This window comes from Aulostomus chinensis, chromosome 9 (assembly GCF_037954235.1).
Source record: "Aulostomus chinensis isolate RoL2024-O1b breed Wild chromosome 9, RoL_Achi_v1.0, whole genome shotgun sequence".
NCBI lineage: Eukaryota > Metazoa > Chordata > Actinopteri > Syngnathiformes > Aulostomidae > Aulostomus > Aulostomus chinensis.
This window is the reverse complement of record NC_141328.1, coordinates 19,844,955-19,868,558: the sequence shown is the minus strand read 5'-3', so window position 1 is coordinate 19,868,558 and position 23,604 is coordinate 19,844,955. Positions and strand designations below refer to the sequence as shown.

Here is a 23,604-nt window from a genome sequence, read left to right as displayed (position 1 = left end):
CTATTTGCTATTTAATCCAGTTGTGGTAGTACTGATCATTAACCTCTAGCTCCAACCATCAAGATCAGATGAGAAAGGACCAAAAATTGAAAGGTAGAGTGGAACAAAATAGAGATAAAAAGAATAAACACCAAGATTAACCATTCTTTATTTGTGAAAGCCCTAAACGGTCGCAAGGCCCCCTTTTGAACAATAAAATGCTACATCCCCCATAAAAATACCGGTGAAAAAAGACATGGCCTACAACTCTACAGGTGATAGAGGAAGCATGTGGGAGCTTGTGGTGCGTCCCAGAGCAGCTGACAGAGTGTAGCAGCAACCAGGACAGTTGTGGAAGCTCTAGTTCCACAACTGACATTACTGATCATGTGTTTCCCTTGAATTATGAGGAAAGGTCAGGTTTGTTTGTTTGTTTTATTTGTTTACCAGCTGGATGTGGTCACCCGTGCACCTTGTTGCACTAGTTACCCCACCCAGCTGTTACAGAAGAACACAACGCGTCTGCATCACTGCGGTAAGGTGGGAAGTTCAACCGCTGAAGGTCAAACTCAAAGGATACAAGGGCTGGTCACGGTAGAATTTGTCTTGTCATTCAGCAGCTGGACTCTCACTGCTTTGTCATGTTTTGCTTGAGTAGTTGACCCTACAAACGTCGTGATGATGGTGTGTAGTGACTTTCTGACTTGCATTATGTCATTTCTGCACACAGGAAGGAGTCTCAACTAGAAACCTCTCCCAGGTCTGTTATCTGATTGCTTTTGGTCTCTTGATGTCCCGTTGGCTTCTCTTCAATTCTGCTCTTAGCTGCTGCTGAGGCACTCTTCTTGAAGGAGTGTGTGTATGGTGTATATTTATGTGTGTGTGTGTGTGTGTGTATGTGGGGCTTATTGTAAGTCCTCATGTGTGTCAGACACGGGTGTGACTGTACGTTTAGGCACCTCCTTCAAGAACAGTCGTGCTGCATTTGCATACATGGTGCTCAGAGATCAGCTCACTTTGGTGTCACTCCCAGCTGGCGGCTTTATGAAATATTCACCACTAAGCTGTTCTTTGACACGTTAACCTTCAGCATCACCTTGAGGGGACAAAAAAAAGAAAAAAGTGATTTTGAACACTTTCAGACCCTTGCTTGAATTTTAATCACACTGTTTTTGACCAAAGAAACATGTGTAATTAGTGACAATGCAGCAACACTTTATCATGACTTTACCCTTTACCCTTTAGGGTCCAATTGTAGAACTGTCATATGATGAGAGATGCACCGTAAGTCCTCCTAAAGACAGGCATTTACTATAGGTGAAACACAGAAAAAGAACCAAATGGATGGCTAAGTCCTTAAGTGTTGACTAATAGTCACGATAAAGTGTTACTGTAGAGCACACACTGCTGTTTTTGTCACTGTATCCACTGCTATTTTATCTTGTTTTGTGTCTCCTCTACTGCTCCAGTAATGAAAATGCACACAAAGACAGACTTTGCGGGTGCTGTCCGAGAACTATTAGGTATAGTTGTTGCAACATCTGCACTGCAAGTCTGTGTGTCTCCTTCCATATCTCCGTTCCTGTCCCGCTTTAACTAAATGTAGAGGAATCACAGAATAAGGATGGTTTGAAATCTATCATGGATGTTTTGTTGTTGTTTGTTTGTTTGTTTGTTTGTTTGTTTATATATCTGTCTGTGAGCTGGATTCGTAAAAAAATTACCAAGCTTATTTTTCATGAAACTTGAGGGGTTTGCTCACTCTCTCCAGGAAATACACTGCAGTTCTTCATTACTGATGACTTAAATGACTGTCAGACCGATCGATGAATGACACAGTACAAAGATAAGAAACAAACAATCCATATAAACAACAATAACAATAATACAATACAATGACAAATAAAATTTGTAACCACACCTCGCTTGCTGCACAAAATCCAGATGAAGTAAACGATCATGATGATCCTATGCTGAAGATGACAGTAACTTAACAGAAACATCATCTTCACGTATTTCTTTGGGTGTGCGCCAACAAAAGTGTTCCCATGGAAACCTAAACTGCAAAAACAGTTTGATGGCTATATTTTACTGCAGTGTTGTCGGTGAGTGCATGCAAAATAAAGTAGACTTCAGGTACATTTTATGAAGTAAAGTTCAGGCATATTTCCCTGAAAATACTTCAATACTTCTTAGGATTACAGCTCTGCTTTTGTTATAGGTATCAGTATGGTATTTTCCAGAAGTGCACTTCAAATGTTTTTTTGCCCAATTTTCTGCTTATAAAGGTTCTTGTTGTATTATGCTGCTAGTAAACTGAGTGGTGAGCCAGAATATGAAGACAATGAAAGTAGAGAAGAGACCTGGTAACCAGTAATTAGTAATATTTTGAACTGAGCAGGTGAACAAGTACTGCTTCTTACTAGTTAGATTCTTTACTTTTTTTTTTTTATAACTGTTTGCTTTAAATGACCATTATGGAGTTAATGTTGAATTCACAACTACATTGTAATGGCAATATGAGCTGGGCTTTAACTTAAACAGCACAAGACTGAGCGGTTAAAAACTGTCATGATGATCGTGATTAAGAAAAGTCCGAGGCCCTTTCATGTAACAAAGCCGTTCACATAAGGCTGGGGCTAACAAGTCATCAGGATGTTCTATAAAAATACTTTTCAGAATAATTCAAGAATGCTTTAGTACAATTTTATCTGGGGTATAAATGGTAAGTACTGTATTCGTGAGCTACTGGGGAGTGAGGAAAGTTCCTTCAAGGTGTTGTAACCTCGGAATATCGCGCTAGGGAAGGTTTTTCAGGTTTTTAAGAACTCAGAGAAGTAGGGTTAATGCCACCTGACAAATGTAGCTTAATTGTTCTGAGCCTAAATACATCTTTGTCAAGTAGCTAGTTTTCATGTAGCTAACCTAAAGTTAGCCTTCTGACTAGCCAGTTAAGATGACCCAAAAATGAATACTGTAAATGATGTGAATTAATGATAAGTGACCGTGTTGTGTTTGTGTTATCATCCAAAATGGGAACTTTCCTTATTCCCAAATGCCTGAAAACACTAGTGCATACAAATTTGACTTAATTATATTTTTAGTTTAAAAGAACACCGATAGCACAGTAAAATAAGCTGCTACTTTGTACTGCATAAAACAAACATAAGGGTGCCTTTCATCTTTTACCATTTTCACTGAGAAAACACAAATATACATCCTGTTTACTGTGCTGTCACAGTTGATTTATGTTTTCTGTTAGTGATGTATGCAGTTGATTTGCTTGCTGCCTTTTTTTGCCAAATCAGCCCGCGTACACTTGTGTTCAGCAGGCGAGGTGCACATTGCTGAGTATCCAGTATAATTTCTTTGACCAATTCAGTGGAGCATAAAGTATGACTGATTTTTGTCTTTTTTTGCATGATTTGTGTTCACTTTTTTGCAAAGAGAAAGAAAGACCACAGCTCTTCTGTTTGAGACGTCACTTTGCTTCCCATGCATGCTTGCTTGTAGCTTCCTGCTGCTTGCCTGACCCACTGAATGCTCCACTATGTTCGTATGTGGACATGGCTTCCTCTGCTGTAGGACATTGCCCATTTTGCGTTTCTCCCGAGGTAAGATTTATTATCATAACAGTGCTGAATTCTACAAATTCTCATGTTTAACATCTAGCACAGCAACACAGTAATTAAATATACCTACATCTTTGTCCTTTACATGAAGCTGTACAAAGCTGTTTCACTGGTTAAAGTTGCTTTTATGAATTGATCTCTCTAGTCGTAAAGCAAGCCTGAAGGACAAGGTGTTCCCCAGTCCTTCCAAGGCTCCTGTGGCCAAAGGGAGAGCCCAGTCTCCTGGCGGAGAGGACGGGGCTGAAGCCAGCCCCAGCAAGGTCACTAAGAGCTGGAGCTTCAATGAGAAGAACCGCGGACCAAAGCCTAGCATCAGAGTACGGGGCGGCGCCATACGCCAAAACTCAGAAGGTGAGGGAACTCATTGTAGACCTACACCTCTGAAGATCTGTTCCACACTAAAATCCAAAAGGCTAATATGCCTTATTGTTGTATTCTTGTGATATTGTGGTTTAGTTTAATTAGTATTCTACTAACATTGGTATGATTTGTTCTGCTGTTGTGAAATTATGGGCTAAGTAGCACTTTTGAAATGAGGGATTTTAACTTTTTAAGAAATTTACAGTAATATTAGGGCTACACCTAGCAGCCTGTTAGGTTAGCTTAGCACAAAGATGGAAAACTGGCTTTGTCCACAGGTTAAAAACTACAGTCACCATCATCTGTAAAACTACAATACTTAATATGTGAAATGTGGTCTCTTTAAACTGCACAAAAAGTGCAGTGCAACAAGCCTGGAGTTTGCCGTGCTAGTGTGACTTCAACTGATTTTCCATCAATGTATTGTGATTCTATTTTTAATGTTTTGCATTAGAGAAGGTAAATTTCAAAGTTTTTACTCTTGGTTGAGGTTATTTTTGCCTTCTTTGAAAAAAGTCCTCTTTGGACCACAGTGACATGTTTGGTGTGAGCTGGCACCAAAAACCAATTAGTCTTACCCAACAGAGTTATTCCAACACATCCCTCCATTTTTCGCCGACAGATGGCCTGAATGTCCTCCTCTCTTTCTATTCTTCTTCTACTGCCAGGCATAACATTGCTTTTACTGCCATCTTCTGACATAAACACACATTGCATACCTTAGTTTATTCATTTTAAACAAGTTGATGGAAACCACCATGATTTGTGTCACACTTGAGGGGAAATACAAACTATGAGGTTGTATTAAAGCAATGATTGACATCCACCACCATGAACACACTGACGGTCAGCGAGGATGTTTGGCACCCCGTAGACCAGGATACCCCCAACGGTGAGGTGACTCCCCCTCACCTCCGCAACAGATACATACTGCAATTTGCAGACATTTGTTATTTAACTACAGTGTTAGACCGGTTAAAATTTTGGTTAGAAGATTCACTGGAAAAGTCACAGAAGTTTTGTTCATCTAAATCTTGGCAAGCAATGGAAGAACCACAATGTCCCTACAAGGCCAACAACAAGTGAAGGAGGAGGTTCAAGGAACCTTAGTAATTGTCATGCAGATGTGTGTGTGTGTGCGCACGCCTGCATGCATTTGTGTGTGTGTGTGTGTGTGTGTGTGTTTTCAAACCTATAAGGAAGATTGACAATTCCATTTTGCTGGGCGATACAGAGGTTTGTGGGAATCCAGCCATCATTTATTATTAGAGTCCAACCGCATCTACATGTCATCCAGGCCACTGCACCATTACCAAGGAATACTTCTTCGCTATTTATTTGCCTTTTTTATTAAAAAAACCCCAAAACAATTCAAACCAACTCTCATTAGTTGTTTTTCTTCTTCCGCTTCATGGCATGTTAAAGTGCTGATTGAAATGCAAGACGAAGACTTTGGACTGAAGAGTTCTCCAGGTTAGACAAGTCATCATGACATGTCTTCAATGTAGAATGTAATATGTGCCCATGTTTTTATATATATATATATATATATATATATATATATATATATTTTTTTTTTTTTTTCTTTCTATAGAGCTTTGTTATATATGCAGATGGTAAATGTAAGAGAAGAGAGAGCACTCCTTTCAAACATGACACAGGAACCATTCAATGGACTTCACAAGTTCCCATGTTTGGAATTGATTTGTCTGCCATTGTCATTCTACTAGAATCCATAACAAATCGTTTTCCATGTCTCTCCTCTCTCTCTTTATGCAGCAATTGAAGGTTTAATAAGTAAGACATTGGGATATGTTGTTGGTTGGCTTCCGGGACGGGAGGGGGGTGGGGGTTGGGGGGGGGATGGGGTTGTATAAGGGAAAACAAGTCAGCCTCACTGGTTTGCATGCTGAAATCTGCTGAGATTTGTTCACTTGACATGAACCCCCTTTTTTTGATTTTGATTGTAGGACTTTGTCCCCTAACGAAGGGCTGGAAGCATGCTGACCGAACATGATTACTAGCATTTATTTACAGCAGCAGCAGCTGGCTAATTCAAAAGTGGGTTCGAGTCAAGTGGTGCCACAATGATTAAAAAAAAAAAATCTGACTCTTTAAAAAAACAAGAACAAACCAAAGCCCCGCTTTACGTTGCATGATGGAGACCTCACTTTCCCTACCAGATTCTCACCAAACCTATCATCACAGTGATTAGGCTTAGATATATTTGTCTGAATGCAGTTTGCTTCAAAATCCATAGTTAAAATCTGGTGAAATCCAACATGCTAGTTAAGATGCTGATCTAGACTGCAATTGGTGGTGGGAAGAGAGTACTTATAGATTTTGATAACGCTTTACCCCATCAGCACTGTCCTTCAATTCTGCACCGAGTCCTTTTTTTCCCCTTTTTTTTGGTTGTTCCACAAAGCAGCACATGACACTCAGAAACTGGCTTGAAACCAATTTGGTAATTAAATTTTGCTCTTTCAACAGCTCTGCTTTGCTTCTGCTGTTGATTCTGGTGGTGTGGATGCCAATATAATATTCTTTAAGCCCGTCCTTGTCTTTATTCCGCAGAGGCCAGCCTTCCAGGAGAGGACCTTGGCGATGATAAAAGTTGCCACTGTGAGTTTCTCACTCAAGAATTACCACCAGGCTTGAAGGTTGCTATAAGGGCAATTTGGTAAGAGCTCACTTACAGTTTGAGTTTTGCTTTAGTTGCGTTGGCAATCATTCTGTCATTTGGTAAATATACATTGTACCAGCCAAGTCCATTACTTAGGTCTGGTGCAGTCTAATCAAATGGTGAGGTTGTCACTGTCTGAGTTAGTGAGAGAAACTTTGCGTTGGCCATTTTTTTATGATGTAGCTCAGCTCTGGCAGTTTCATTTTATATTCAATCAAGGGAAACAAAAAAAGCGCACGTTATGGTTTATTTATAACCTGTAGTTTGACAAAACCTTTCTTTAATCTAGGCCTAGTTACTAGTTTTTCTTAAGCCATGACTCCAACAGTGAGTGGAGTTTGCTCAGTTGTCATAGAGTTAGCCATTGTTAGCAGCTACATAGTCACAACTGAGCAAACTCTGACTGTTGGGGACCTCGAGATGCTTCAGAAAGAGGAAGTATGAAAATAAAACCATACTATTTTTTGCGTTTCTGCCGCATTGCTGTAACAGGCTTCTATCACAGAACCTTCAGGAAAGCAGACCTGTTTAAAAAAACAGAGAGAGGCGTGTGTGCTTATTCCCGTAGTTTGAAGGGGCACATGCATCTTCTATTGGTCACTAATTCTGTTCTAACGAATGCTCTGCTGTGATAAAAGGTCTTCGTGTGTCACTGTGTGTCTTGTGCAGCATCATGAGGTTCATGGTGTCCAAGAGGAGGTTCAAAGAGAGCTTACGCCCTTATGATGTGATGGATGTGATCGAGCAGTACTCTGCAGGTCACTTGGACATGCTGTCGCGCATTAAGAACCTGCAATCCAGGCAAGTGCCCATTCACTCCAGTGTAGAATTGAACTAGCTGAAACTGGAAGTACACTCATTTTCAGGTCGTTCCTGTGTTAATAACTCGTCTGGCTGCTACTTTCACCACCAGCAACTGTTTTGAAAGGCTGAATGTCACCATGGAGGACACATGGAAGCATTGCCAGGGTTTAATCTGTTGAGTTTGCTCGGACGTGTTTTAATTAAGTGGTTTTGTTGTCACTGGATACACACATGTTCGGATTTATTTGCCTGTTTCATTTGTTCAGCTACATGTGTTGTATTCAGATCTTTACACCCAAGTACAATTCACTCCTTCAACTTCTGAATGCGCCACAAATTCATTTGTGCTATAACTCTCTGTTTTACAAATGTATGCAAATTAGCTTCTCACATTTCTGTCCCCTAAAGACCTAACAATGTCGAATAAATATATTCCAACAGTGAAATACATTCACTTCCATCCACAAAAAGCAAGCCGTTCTCACTGTGTGTCTTGTGTGTGTGGAATATATTAAAACTTGATTCCCACGTTGCTTCATTTTGCATTGCACTCATATCGTGTCTGTGTGCCTCGCCAGGATAGATATGATTGTGGGGCCCCCTCCCCCATCAACACCTCGTCATAAGAAGTCCACTGAAGGTCCTAGGTTAGGTTAATAGACTGCACCTCTAGTGTGACCATTTTGTCAGCATTATACCACAGTCTTAACTATTAAAGCAGTTACATGCCACCTTATTATTTTCACTGACGGAGCCCCTTTTGAGTCGAAGCCACTTGACCTGTCTCATTCAGTTAGATATATTACGCAATATTGAATGTCAAATAGAATCAAGAAAATTATCTGATGAACAAAATGTTTAAAGGAACACGCCAGCTTTTTTAGAAATTAGCTCATTGTCCATTTTTAGAGACGATCAGGAAGACAGACACCCTTTTCTCCTCGCCCCGGACCTCGGCTGAATGCTAGTTAGCTTGTAGCTGCAATGAACTCTGGCAGTGGGACGGTAGAGGATGCTGTTTCAAAAGCACCTACACAGAAGTAATCCTCCTCATCCTCTCTTACAAAGTTGGCCATGATGAGTAGCAGAAGTCGCTCTTCTCCTCATCAATAAATGTCTTGGAAGTGCAGCGTCAGGGAAGTAGTTCTGGAGGTCTATCCGATGCTAAAATGATTTTGTGATTTTCAACTGTTTATTTTACAGCAAATGTTAAGCACAACCCTAGTTCTTCCCTCGACAAGCATATTTGATGACTTTTGAGACAGCATGCTAAGGAGACATACACTAATAGACAGAGACCAGAAGATAGATAAAGATAGAGAAGAACAGGAAGACAAATAAGGACAGAGGGTTACAGAGGCGAAGGAGGAGACAGAGACAGGAAGATAGATAAAAATAGACAAATAAGAACCAAGAGTGTCAGGGGCCAGGAAAGAGACAGAGAGGGATAGATGTATAGATTTATTTATATGCTAAAATAACTAGCAGTCAGCCATCAGTATGGTGGGTGTCTGGAAACCTGGACGAGAGGAGAAAAGGGTGGTCTACCTGCTCGACAATCAGGATATTTCCCAAAAAGTCGGCGTGTTCTTTGATTATTTTCAGGATGTTGCGTGGTTATTTCTCTTCTTATGTCACATTATACCAGCTGCCTTCTAGAGAGCTTGCTCACTGAATGTTAATGAGCCATGTGATATGGCCTCACTCAAAGGGGATCACAGTGCTGGATGCTTGCTCTCATACTGAAGAGACGGAGGGAGAGCTCCCCCAGCAGGATGCAATGGAAATGAAGCATGAATGACAAAAAAAAAAATAAAAAAAAATAGCATGCCAAGTAATGCATTTTGGCCCTAGACACTCATTATAGCCTGCATAAGCCATGGACATGGATGCATGCATCAACATCTGAGATCAATGTTATCATACTGTCAGATAGTGTTCAGCCATCAGTCATTCATTTGTAAATGGAGAAGTATCACCATCAACTCTTTCTTTACATGATTTCCACATAAAAGTAGGCACCATGAATGTTGTAAAGGTACCCTGTGGAGTTTTCTTGTAAACATAGATTCAGTGTTTGACTCACTGGGCCTCATTCATGAAGTGTTTGTTCAACATTCAAGTCTTTGCAAGTCTGTAATTTAACAATACAAGAGATACAAGTAGTTGCAAATACTCATAAGGCTTTGCTTTCTATCTGTAAGGCTAAATTGAAGGCTTAAAAACTGTGTAAGAACATTTCACGAATGAGGTCGAACCAACGTGTTGCATTTCCTTCATCGTACAACATTTGAAGACTCAGTTTTCGTACTCAAGCCTTGAAACCTGCGTGTTTTCAATCCACATTTATTTGTTAGTTTGTCTCTGCCTATCTGTAAACTAGTGGAGAGCCATTAGTGTAGAGCCATTAGTAGGACTGTCTTTTGTGTCAGTAGCGCCCTTGTACACAGACAAGAAAAATAGATGCCTGCTCATAGTAAATCATGTTACCATGCTGCTAAAGGTCAGAAACTCCACATATTACCTTTTGAATTTCTAAGGTGGATTAAACCCATGTGGCTGCACAGTGTTTTAATGTCAGATATTACTTTACTCAAACACTAGAGTTGACCAGATCGTTGGTAAAGGTCCTAAAGGTGAAGCAGACGCTGTGGAGGACCAGAGCATGATGGGACGTCTGGTCAAAGTGGAAAAACAGGTTTGACCGTTTCTCTCACCTACCTGGTTCCTACAAGTGACTGGTTTCCTGATATAATTCTCCCTCCCTGCAGGTTCTCTGCATGGACAGAAAACTGGATTTTCTGGTCAATGTGTATGTTCAGCGTATGGGTATCCCTCGCTCAGAAACTGAGGCCTTTTTCAACTCCAAAGAGCCGTATCCAGCGCCGCCTTACCACAGTCCAGAAGAGAGCAAAGAAGAGAAGGAGGCAAAGGAAGTAGTGATGGAGGAGAAGGTGGTGAAGACATGCTCAGCTGTGGATGTCCTGTGCTCTGATGGGTCTGTAGAAAAGAAAGATCCTTTACTGGGTCGACCTGTGGCCAGATCAGTGGGCACTCCCTCTGGCAGCAACAGCCGCCCCTCTACCTCGTGGCAGCACCAGCTGCAGCACCCCCTCAGCCAACCTGCCTGGAACAGCAGTGTGGCTAACACGCCTTCACCTGTCGGTGGCAGTGGCGACCATTCACCCACCTTGTTCCGCCTTCCTCCTCCACCTGCTCCAGTTCATGACCGGTCTTCCTCTGGTCCAGGTGGCAGCAGCCGGGACAGTGGTTCCCAGGGCAGGAGGCGCCACAGGAGGGAGAGGTGTCAGCAAGATGCCACTGCTGTGGAGAGCGACACATCCCTCTCCATTCCATCTGTTGACCACGAAGAGCTGGAGCGTTCCTTCAGTGGCTTCAGTATCTCCCAGGCCAAGGAGGACTTCTTTGGGCCTTCTTTCTTTACAGGCTCCGGAGGGGCAGCTGCAGTAGGGACTGAAGGCGGAGCCGCACCTTCACTCTGTGCCAGGGTTAGACCCTTCATCGCAGAAGGCGAATCAGACACAGACTCTGACCTGTACGCTCCCTCCCCTCTGTCCTTCACTGGAGAGGTGGCATGTGGAGAGAGGGGGTGGCCCGGACTGAAGTAGCTCAGGAGGACCGAGACTTGTTCTGCAGTTAACCTACTTATCACTGAGGCCTGGTGACAGATGTGACTGTTGTCGCTGATGAAGCCCTTAAAGTATTTTTGGTGAAGTGAGTGACTGAGATGAGTTATTCAATGCCGAGGTCAGTAACAATGTGCCCTTGTAAACACAAGGGCGTCATCCTTTAACACATGTTCTGGGTTGTTGGTAACAATCTTAAACAAAGCTTATTACAGTTGCATCCATCATGTTTCTATAGAACTACAGCTGTTTGACGACATCTTTGGTTAAAATACTTTTGTTGCATTCATTCGTGATATTTATTTAGAGTTATTATTGCAACTACATGAGAGTAAATATTTGTGAGAGTGGCATTTATGACACTTAATTACACTGACCTTATACTTGAAATTGTTTTATATGGAATATACAAGTGAACATCATGTTGCTTTCTTTCATTCTGTAGGGAGTAAATCTAAAACTGATCACGGTAACACAGCAGGATTTAGTAAGAAGTCTTATCACATGTTAGCATAGCGTCTTGATAACTTCTATACCTTTGAATGACTTGAGGTACTATGATGCCAAAATGTTAGCTAGGATAATCAATTAGATTATTGCAGAGTAAAAAAAAAACAACAAAAAAACAAAAACAAGTGCTTGTTCCTCAGCATCATTAATTCAGCCTGGTGTTTATGGAGAACTACAGAAGAACTCCCTTCCAACTGTTGCAGATATTTTCCCATTAATACCAGTGAATCTCCTGCATGGCATGCTAAATGGTTGTTTTGAGGACTGTGTTAAACTGGCTTAAAACACACACACATACACACACAAAACATCAGTGGCAAAAATTCAGCGTTAAAAGAAGTGTTTTTCTTAAACCATGCAGGGAATAAAATGTGAAGGTTTAAAGCTATGTGTTGATTTTTCTTTTTTTTAGTGGGGCTGTTTGAATTACAATCATATAACAGCCCGGACTTGAGAAATTGAATCACTTTGCTTTTCCTTTTTTTTTTCTCCTTTGTTTTTGAATTAAGGTAGATGTTTGATTCCACACATTGGAACAATTGTGGGTTCAAGTGGTCATGAGCTCATACAGTTTGTGTTATTAACTCATACATTCAAGGTTTGAATAATTCATAGTACTATTGCACTTTCCTGTATTACTCACATATTATTTAGGCTGCCGTCACTTCCATTTTCTGCTGCTGCTGTGAGGAAATGCAATAAAAGCAAGCAAGGCAATCAAGAGAAATCATCCTTTATAAAAAAGATGGCCTTATTTAAAAAACAAAACCGTTTTATAAGTATCTAAATCGTTAATTTAATTCTTGCTATTTTACAAAAGAAGTGTTAGATAGGAGGGTCTGTGTCCTGGGGGTCAGCTGTTTCAGGCTACAGATGCATCCATTGATTGTGTGACTATCATGGGATTCACAGACGAAGCATGAACAGTTCCTACTAACCTGAGTCCTAGCGAAGCAACACCTATATTTTATCATTAACACCGTAACAACAGGAGAACAGAGAAACTGACTGTTCACGTAAGATACACAATCCATGTTTTTCTAATACAAGAAAAAGAAAAAAAACTTGCTGGCATGTTTTCTACAACCCAAAGAACAGACCTGTAAGGTTTTACATGGTATGGTAACTCTTAGAAAAGCTCCATCACATTAATAGCACCCCCTACTTCTTCCTCTTCTTCTTCTTCTTCTTCTTCAGTAATAAAAGTTTGTACATCACTAAAAATGCATGCTTTTGGCCTCTTTTTTTCTGCTGCATACCAACAAAGCTGTAGATGGTGAGGAGTAGTATGGTGCAATAGAATCCACGTGCCACTAGAGGGCAATCAATATATACTATATGGATAGGTAGCTAGATAGATGGGTAGAGGTCACTACTTTGTGTGTGTGTGTGTGTGTGTATATATATATATATATCTATATATACTGTACGTCAGCAGTAAAAAGTATTTACTGCTTTCCCACTGACAGATTTTCTTTAACAACCTATTTAACAACCATTGGCATTTATCAATGGAACAGAAGAGGAGCGTATCCATGCCACATGCTCAACCTCAGGTCAACCAATTTGTTAAGTGTTGCGAGGCCAGGTTTTTAGATGGAACAGGATTTGATTGGCTCATTAATAAAAGTCAGACAAAGGCAACAGCACCGACAGCTTATGTACTCTCTGCAGTACCTGGGGGAATTGCAGATGTCTTGGCAACCCAAAGCCCAGACCAAAGGACAACAGCCAGCACAGAAAGAAGGTTCATAGTGTCTCTAAATGTGTTCATTTTTTTCATTCAGTCCTGGCAAATATTAGATTGCAACACAAGAGGGAGAACCAGAGGCTTTTTAATCATAGCATGGGATTATCTTTCTCTTATTAAAATCCCAATCAGGGACTTTTGACCTTTTCAGTATAAGCATGACACCTGAACTCATTTGACCCCTTCAGAACAATAATCTCTTCCCGTTTAGTGTTCACAGACAAAGCCATCGCATCTCATTTTAAACATAAAAGAAGGAAAAAGGATTAAAAAAATCTTTTATGTTTAACATCTGAATACCTTATCAACCCCTGTCACTATGCTAATCCCTTCTGCTCTCCTCCCCTCCCTCCCTACCTCCCAGGCAGCAGTAATTTTTATATCAAAGTTTTAATTTGCTCCATTGTCTGCATTCACGTGAAAGTTTTGAAATTTAACCTTGTGAAGTCCAGCTGCAGACGGCTTTAGATGTACCACTTTGCTGCTGTTCATTATTGTAAAACCCAAAGTGAATTATCATTAGGAAGAATATGTAGTTGTTAGATTAAGTTTTATTCACATCACTGCGGTAGAGAACTCTTGAGTATTCCCATACTGTATACAAGCAAAAATCTATAAGAATATCTTTGTGATAATGTAGAAGCATTGTAGGTGTGTCTTTATTGTATATACAAAAAAAGTTTGTGTTTTATTCCTTTTTCAAAGCATGTCAAACTATAAAGATCTTTGTGGAGCCTTCACCATTATTTGGTATAGTTTTGAAACAATGCCACATCCCAGAAAAATCAGAATCCCCAAAATACTGCCTTGAGGAATTCCAGAAGCATGCTTGGTTGAAGATAAAAGTAAAAAGTATTGTTAAATAGGTTAAACTTCATTTTATTTCCTGGAATTCACAGAGGGCTTTCAATTCTATGATGTTCAAATGTGCGTTAGCCTGCTCCACTGGAGAAATATATCGTTCTCTTCATTTATCTTAAGATTTTGAGTGCCAGTTTTGATAAGCTTTATTAATACTTTCAGATGATCACCGAAATAGAAAGAGACAGGATATTACTGAGCCAAACTGAGAAAACACTATTTCCTGTAATGTAGCTGGCTGAATGATATTAACTAAAATTGAGTGCCAGCATTTTCATTTGCATCGAGGGATTTTGGACTAAACTCTATGAGAATTTGAATAAAGTAAACTAGGACATCCACCTTGTTAACGTCTTTGAAAGATCAGCGGTTTATGAATTTTATGGTTCCATAAAAATTGTACGATTACATATTGCAATTTTGCTCAGAATAACAAAGATGTCAGTAGAGAAATTATAAGATTTATGTCTGATGCGGTAAAGCCTACTTTACAATTAAAATTCAAATTATTTACAACTGGGCTATCTGATGATATTGGGACCAGGAATGCAACTGGAGGAGCTTCTCATCATTGATCTGGAATATATCCAGATATCAGGGGTAGAGATTGCAGTCGGTTCTGCAAAAACAGTAAAATATTACAGGCGTGTAAAGATATGTAGGAATCTATGCAGAGTCTTCGATAATTGGCTCGTAGCTTGTTTCTCATCCGAGTCAACGCCGCTGCATGAGTCACAACACGGACAACTACAGGAATAAATTCATCACCAGCTAATGCGTCGTCAGGGTTTCCACTATTCTTTGTGAGTGCAGAGATGTTGCTGCTCAGTAACTTGGAGTCCATCAGCGGTGGACAGTTATTCAAAGACGAGAGACTTGTGTTTAAACAATGTCATTAGATACAGGAAGCGCATTGACCCTTCGGTGATGAATGATAAGAGTGAACAATCAATGAAACCATTAGTGATGCGACTGTTACGAGAAACCTGTCAAAATCCAGGCCCCAAAAACTGATGGACAGTGTGTATTTTGGTAGACCTAATGGTATGTGTGCTGACATGAGTGCAATAACGGGACTGCAATAAAAAATATAGCGGTAGGGTCACTGTTGCACAAATGTCTCCGATGTCCTCTGAATCTTACCTCAGATGTATTAGTGAGTGAATGATGATTGAGCTTGGACGGAAAGTAAAGCCTCCATTTACCTCAGATGACTCGGTACAGCCGGGAGACAGAAACAACTGTGTGTCCTTGGCACCAGCTGTGTTTGTGTAAAGGTTTGGTCCAGTGGTTTCCATGTAAACATTTTATTTATGTGTAGTGTTAGTTAACATCAGGGAAAATGCCATCAATGCCCGTCAAGGGCAAACACAGGTGACCTTCCAAGTACACACACAAATAGACACATCGGTCCATAATGACGATGGGGGTGGGGATTAACGATTGTATAAATAATACTGATGAAAATATTTCACAATTTAGATTCATTACACACTGGCTGCATTTCAGATGAAGGTTCTGCATAGTGACAAGGGCGATCTGTATTGCTTTATTGCTTTGTGTCTGCAATTGTTTATCATTCTCATGGCTCAATGGAAAAGCCGGGCTTCATATTAAGATACACATTTGTGAAAGAGACCACAAGGCTTCACGATCTCACACACACGCAAAAAAAAAAAAAACGCAACGAGCTTCAGTGTTTAACTTCAATGTGATTCTTGTGACTAATTCCAAAAATAATCAAGTTGTGAGTCAAATGTATACAACGCTAACATATTGGTTCCTGCATGTTGGAGGTTACTATCTCAGAGTAAACCTAATGGAGCACGCACAGTTTATCATTTATCATCGTGCAATTACCAAATTGGATTGATCTTAATTCCCCTGTGGCTTTTACCAGAAGCCAGTCCGGTCATCAATCATCAATTTTATTGATGCACAATCTGACATGACTAATTTGTTTCAAACACTAGTTATCTGCCAGGAACATCACTACTCGGCTTCCATGTCAACATATTAACTTTTATGCATCATCATTTTTGATTTATGACGTGTTATTGTAAGGTACTATTTAGAATGCGCTCGTCGGAGAATGCCTCTAAAATTAAGAGATGTCCTCTGTATTACAACCAATTTTATGATAATCACAAAAATATGATAATATGTGAAACTTTTATCACGCTTTTCAAGTCAGGAAAGATTTCTCAGAAGTAAACGATCTGTAATCTGGACTGCAGAGATATATTGGGGAATTAATCCCTGCTGTAAAAGTTAGGACCAGTATTCTAAAATAAATGTGAAACTGAATAAGAAGCCAAGGAAGTGAGGATAAAATTGGAATGATAAGTGATACCTTCATTTCTTTCTTCCTGTTAAAAGTGAAGCAGCTGAGTGTTGGACAATTTGGGGAAAGTCCAAACAGGTAAACAGAAGTGAATAATCATCACAACCACAAATGTAGTTACATTAGATCTTAATTTCTGCACACACTGGCTCACATAGTTTTTTTGTGTGTGTTTTTTAAGAGACATGGATTACAGATGTTGTGAAAGCGGCACGGAGTTACGCTTTCAAATTAGTTTGGACAAGATTGCGTGGAATAGGAGCGTAAATCTCCAGTTTCGATTTTGGTACATTGTCAAAAAATACTTTCTGTCTGTCTGAATGTTATTACCACTCTGGCTTCTGTCTGAAGCTGTAATGATAATGACTTGCTCATGATGGCAGTACTGCTGATGGTAACTGTTGATGGCACTAGATTAAGTTATCGAATCATCCCGAGAGGACATAATGTCGATACTCAGTTTGATGGCAAACAGCTGATATTCGTTAAAAACAACAGACGTGTGATGGCGCCAAGATCTGGGATCACTCGAGGGGACGTTAATGCCTGTAAAGGTTTCATGACCCTCCATCCAGACCTTCTAGTTACATTTCAGTCTGCACCAAAGTGGTGGAGATGCTGTGAGATGCGGTGTCAAAGCTGCGATGTAACAACTTGAGATGTTAAAAAAAAGTTTCTTTGATACATTTTTGTAAAAATAACGAGTGCTAAAGCGAAGAGAAGCACACCCACCATCGTGGGAAAGACTGTGTTTCCTCAATGAGGCTTTTACATTTGTAGAAGCAAAGAAATTTAAAACCTCTTTATTGAATCACCAGTTTAGCGTCAGCGTCTGCGTCACTATTCAAGCAGGGTGGGTTTCCGAGACACTGGCCTTTCCTGCGGGGACACAAAGAAGAGGAAAGTGGGTGCGTGAACTACAGTTTACACTCTGTTGAATAAATCGTCCTTGATTTTATTCAGCAGAGTTTTTCCTTTCTTTTAATAAAAGGATGGACTTGGACTCTGCATCTACCTGCAGAGTACCTAAGTGGGTTTACAGGAAGGAAGCGAATCCCTGGTCTATTGAGTGGTTACAAGTTGGATTGAACTTCACAATGAAATATACATTATGTCTGTTTACAGATGTAGCTTTGTCCCAATAAAAAACAACAACAGCAGATTGATGTGGTGAAGACGACTTTCCTTTGAGAGTGAATTGACCAAATTGAAACTGACAGATTTCCATTTTGTACTTTAACAGCAATGATGTCTGATGTCAATCATGGTTAGCTGGTGATTCCCTTGAGGCTACACATGAATTGGAGATTGGTCAAGGATATTGAGCTGGCTAACACCACACTGATACTGGATAATATCTGCTCTCCCCAGCTAAACCAGAAGTGTTGAAGTTTGTTGACTTTCTGCTCGAATCAGAGTGTTAGTGGAGTATTGAGAATTTGTGTCCATAAACGCCAAGCTGTAAAATGCGCGTCAAAGAGCAAATCACATCTCATAGCCTTTGTGAGTTCTTGAACTCAATCACTGCTTGACCACAGTGCTGACACACCATAATGTGAAGGAACTATAATCTGTTGATTTATGAGCAGGGGGTCTAAAAAAGATGAAATGATATCAAAATACAAGGAACGTGTAATTAGAAGTACGGTTTCAACGTAACGGTGGATTCTTTCTATAAATTAAAGCAAATTCTTGTTGAGGTGATACATTTCGATAAGAGAAATAATCGATGCGGTATGGATCATGTTCTGGTTCACAGAGAACCCATTTTCAGTGGCATTTATGTTTGGATTCTGTGTCCAGATCACCTCGCTCTTCTTTCTGAATGCACTTCTAGTTTTGCATTTGGAATAATCTCAGCTTGTATCAAACAGCAGGTTCCGCCTGTATCCAGCCTCCCCGTCTCATCAATGTACAGCCACATCAGGTTGCAAAAAGCCAAGATGGCGACGGCTATAACATCATGGGCTTGGGTGACGTCGCAGTAGTCAGTTATTGGTTGGGAATGAGGAAATGTTGTTCTTGCTTTCTCCAACTGTAATCACCAGCACTAGAAACACCAAGAGTCACCCTCGCTTGCATTAGCAAAGCTTTTAAATTTAGTGAGATATTACAGAAATCAGTTAAACAATGACGGCGAAGTCGCTGAGCCCGTTAAAGTTGCTGAGTGGGGCTCAATAAATCCTTCTCAGCAAAATGAACTAAACATAATTGAACTCCAAGAAGAAATAATGCAACTAAAGCACAATGTGCCTAAAAAGTTTTCAGTTAATTCCATGTTTACTCTTGGAACTCATTGTTGAATTTAAACTTTATCACGTCGTAGCAGCTGTGGGAAAGAAGGAAAAGAATTAAGCCTCCAAGTTGGAGTGAAAATGACTGGGGTGGCCTGTCTTGACTCAGGAGGAGGACGACAACAGACATTTTGGTGCTAAAATGTGTGTTTGTTCCATTCATGTGAGAGGAAGGTCACTTTTGCATCTGCAGTTTGGTGGACTTGTGCAGTTCAGGGGAGAAGTGGCAGCGAATTTGCATTTTTAATTTAGTCTGGCCTTGCGGGGACTGGCAACCCGTCCGGGGTGTATCCCGCCTCTCGCCCAATGGATGGACAGAAGGGTAATTTGGTCTGATTTGCTTTCACACTGTCACTTTGTCAAGTGCACCAAACAACGGGCACATCTTTGGGGATGGTGCATGTTCAACACAATCCTATCTTGTCCTCCATGTTGCTCCTCCAGCGGAGGTTTAGCTGTGGGACTTTTTTTGCAGTATAGCCATGACTGATATTGTTAACCTTCTCACCATCCTCTCTGTATCGTCACCTTTCCTTATACAAATGACCAGGGGTGTCATATAAAATAACCAAACTAGGGCTTTGTTTCCTTTTTATTCTTGTTTATACACTTAAAGGTGTGCGTTTAAAAAAAACCCTGACCTGTTTCTCCTCCTTGCAGACTTCCGTGTCATCGCCTGTGTGTGTGTGTGTGTGTGTGTGTGTGTGTGTGTGTGTGTGTGTGTGCCATTTAATGTGTTTTGCGTCCCTGCCTATATTTGGTCTTTTTCGTTTCATGCCACACCCCAGGATTCTCTTAAAAGCGAGACCCTTGTTTCGCAGCAGTCTGAGACAGTGCAGCTGTAACCTTACTGAGGATTTTAGACTCAGCTAAAGCCAAGATTACCTGGACCCGCCTGAGATATTTGTTGGAGTTTTACCAGGGACGTGAAGTGGTGCGGACGCTGAGCAAGCAGGAAACCTGAAGAGACAACACTGATATTGAGTCTGACGGAGACGAGAAAAGACAACGAGATACGCATGGAGTGAAAACAGAGCAGCAAATGTGTCAGTCTGATAACATAACAAGTGACTTAAGTTGAAAGACTCGGCCTCGTCTTCCCTCGCATGCCTGAAAATACCTTTTTGTTGCTTTGATTACCTGGAGATGTGCCAGCTGTAATTAAAAACTTGGCAGAAGTGGAAGTGCGGGGTGACCTCTCCTGATTCGGTGTTTAAGAGGAGATCCTGGAGAGATGCTGATTGGAATATGTTGAGTTGATGTAGTTTTAAAGCTCACAAATCCAAAGAGCATAGACAACCGCTAAAATCAGAACTGAAGATTTATATGCTTGTGACTGGATTCTTTGATAAGCACATGGATTTAAACTGGAAGTTGAAGGTCAGAGAGGAGTAGGGAACATTTTAAAGAAGAAATGTGTGCCACCGAGATAAACCTGAAGCTGGAATAGTGAGCCGTTCTGGGGATATGATGGATCAAATGATAGAAACCATGTAAAGAGAAACGCGTGGAGGGGAATGTGAAGCTGTAGATGACAGCTAAGTGGCTGGTGTTGGGGACACAATGATTGAAAATCCTGGATCAATATGATGTTTTATGCAGGAGTAATTGCTTTGTTCTACACTCCTTATATGAACTGCTGTTGAGTGATATGAGACCAAACCCAACTCATGAAAGCATCTCTATTTGGCATATTGAGTGCAGTGTTGCTGCCTGAAAAAAAAAGACCTTGAAAAGCAATGACAGACATGAATCAGAGGGGAAAGATGAGATGGTGTTTGTTTAAAGGAAGTCAACTTTGACGGCCCTGAGGTAGAGAATCATCCGGTCTGTCAGTAGACTCATAAATGCGCGGCGATGGCGGCCATGTGGCTTTTACTCAGGGAGACTTATTCAGGGCAACGTTGTCGTCAAGGGAAGGAATAGAGAGCCTGCTTGCGTGAGCGAGAGGGAGGTCTGTGATGAGGGCCGACTTTAAAGGTTGAACTCATCATCCCATCTGAATGGATGAGCGGCATCGGTGTGAACTTAGTTACTTAACCTGAAGACCTGCGTTTATGGAGGCCAGGTCATGCTGAGGTGAGGCTTGCAGCTGAGCTGTCCTCATCTCATGCGCACATTTACATTCTTTCACCATGATTTCAATTACAGAGTAATTTGTTAATTTTTCACATTCTGGGAAATGGATACAACTGTTTGAGACTGTATTCAGACACAGATTAAGCGAAGTGTAGCTGCGCTGGATTGTACGTCAGAAGTCGGTTGCTCCGTGTTCGTATTTTGGACTTCCATTGAAAATACTCAAGAAAACATGAACGCCTGGACAACCGTGGTAACTTTTTGAGTACAACAAAGATCTACTGAGATCCTGCGTAAATGACTTCACTGCCTGTATTCAAGGGAATCAGCATACAAAGTAAATCAAACACTTGAGTTGCATGATGTGAAATTGTAAGAAAGGGTTCCTCTGCTTATGATTGGTGCAGCTTCATGTGTGAGTTGCCATTTTGCTTGTGACCGCAAGTTTGCTTTTTGGAAAACTTTTGCTCAAGTCTTTTATTTGGAGTTCCGAGTACAAAGGAACCCAGCATTAGACGAGGTTTTCATATGGTGCGATTCCAGGGCGTCTTTCATTAGACCTCCCTCTCATAGAAGCTCCACCCTCCAAGTGTAATGAAGACCACTTCTAGTTAACCCCGGTAACACCATTACTGGCTTTGTTGGGACTCCAGAGCCGCTTGTCTTGCCCTTTGGGGAATAAAGTCATTTGTTCACAGCACAGGATCCTCTGGGAGTTGACAGGCTTGTGGGAAATGATGCACAAGGAGGTGTGAGCTCCTTCTGAGCATCACTATCTAGGCGGTCTAAGCAACAGTCCTTAGCCATGTTGTATTTTTAAGAGCCTACTCATCCCGTCAAGTCTTTCAGTAAGTCTTTACTATTCGGTGTTGGGGCGATTCAACATCTGCTCCACTCCACTGTCAGTCAGCTGCCACATTACTGTCAGTTGTTGGTTCCAAGAACACACTCAGCCAGAAAATACACCCCCCCCCCCCAAAAAAAAAGGAAAGGAGAGCAGTTGTGTTTAAGAGAGCACTTCCATGTTTACTTCATGGAAATTACTCAAGAAGACAGGCAACATTTTCATGCACACCCAATAAGAAACAACTAACTTCCCTCTTACAGTAAAAATGGGTGACTGCTCATGTGTGGCGGTGTCAAAAAAAAAAACAAGAAAAAAGTGTTCCACACCCACAGCAATCAAAAAAATATCCATCCATCCATTTTCTGTACTGCTTGTCCGTTAAGGGTCATGGGGGGTGGGGGGGTGGGGGGCTGAAGCCTATCCCAGCTGACTTTAGGCGAGAGGCAGGGTTCATCCTGGACGGGTCACCAGTCCATCACAGGGCCATCAGGAGCAATTAGGGGTTCAGTATCTTGCTCAAGTATACTTGGACATGGTCACCGGGGGAAGTGAGGATCAAACCAGCGACTTTTTGGTTGCTAGACGTCCACTCTACCTCCAAGCCATGCTGCCCCTTCAAAATATATAGCAATAAAATACTACAGTATTTTGGTGACTAAAAATGTTACGTCATAAAATAATCACAGTCTAATACGGTCGTAAGAAATGGAGCTACAGCATTAAATGTGTTTTATGTGTAGAATCACTTATACTTGATCAGATAATACACTTTTTATGAAAACCTGGCCCTTTTTAGCACCCTTGTGAGTAATAATTTGTGTAATATTTTTTCTACAACCGTAGTCTGTATCCATCCATTTTGTTCCAAATATGGTAGCTTACATCTAGATTTATTCAATGGCCATTTTCAGGAAAAAAAAATAACAAAATCTAAATTAAATCAAATTCATCAGTCAAAAGAACATCTATTATACGTTTATCTTGTACTTTTTATGCTTATTTTCATCAAATTAATCAGACAGATAGAAACAAAAAATAAAACATGGTTCTCTCTGTTGCATGCTGGTTCTCAAATACAAATACGCAAAAGGGTTTTCAATCTCATCTTTTCAAGGTCTGGACTGATTCCAGTGAACCTATTTCAAGATGTTGGCTTGCAGTCAAATAAGGAGAAAAAGACCCGAATCTTGTTGGACAAGTGTGGTTATAAATTGGATATGCGTTGAGAGTGAAGCTTTCAGATGTCACGGATGACATGCAGAAAGGTAGGAAATGGAAATATTGAGCTCAGCATTTTACTGTAGCCTCTTTGCAATTTTGTCTAGATGTTAGTCATCACTTTTTGGATGGAAAAATGATTTATGACGCACTCTAAGAAACCAGTGAGATATTCTCTGACCTGTGATGCATTAGAGTTCTTCTGTGAGTTACTGTGTGATATAAAATTGGGAGGTTTAAGATAGAGGGAGACACGTATAATTATGGCACTTTATCTTCCTAGGAACCCTTAACAAGCGTCGGTGTCTTTAAAGAAATTGCTGGGTTGCTTGAATGTCGCCTCGCTTCTCACTGGCTTGTTGGGACATTTCCAAACCAAAGATTGTGTGAAAGCAAATGCCAAAATCAGAGTGATAATGTAACATATAATCCATTTAAAAAAAAAACAACAAAAACCAGAACACACCTCCTTATATTAGTGAGTGTAATTAAAATCAGTGTCCTCTAAAACAAATAATATACAACTTAATGAACTTAATGAACCACATTGTGGCAGGTAAATGACGGCAGTTCGCCTCAAACCACGGCGGGTG

At 40.7% G+C, this 23,604-nt stretch overlaps 1 protein-coding gene across 8 annotated transcripts in view; it reads left to right on the top strand.

Annotated features, from left to right (window-relative positions):
* LOC147256198 (potassium voltage-gated channel subfamily KQT member 2-like) overlaps positions 1-13,937 on the top strand; it is a 31,725-nt gene extending 17,788 nt beyond the window's left edge. Inside the window, exons 10-18 of one of the 8 annotated variants that reach the window (XM_086214110.1) lie at positions 710-739; positions 1,449-1,502; positions 3,757-3,962; positions 5,397-5,444; positions 5,751-5,768; positions 6,549-6,654; positions 7,327-7,458; positions 10,066-10,159; positions 10,233-13,937. In XM_086214110.1, the coding sequence (XP_086070236.1) occupies positions 710-739; positions 1,449-1,502; positions 3,757-3,962; positions 5,397-5,444; positions 5,751-5,768; positions 6,549-6,654; positions 7,327-7,458; positions 10,066-10,159; positions 10,233-11,090 (1,546 nt within the window). In that variant the 3' untranslated portion in view covers positions 11,091-13,937. The remainder of the gene's footprint in view (positions 1-709; positions 740-1,448; positions 1,503-3,756; positions 3,963-5,396; positions 5,445-5,750; positions 5,769-6,548; positions 6,655-7,326; positions 7,459-10,065; positions 10,160-10,232) is intronic. The other 7 variants (XM_086214113.1, XM_086214112.1, XM_086214111.1 and 4 more) reach the window with 7 other exon arrangements.
* Positions 13,938-23,604: the final 9,667 nt, after the last annotated feature.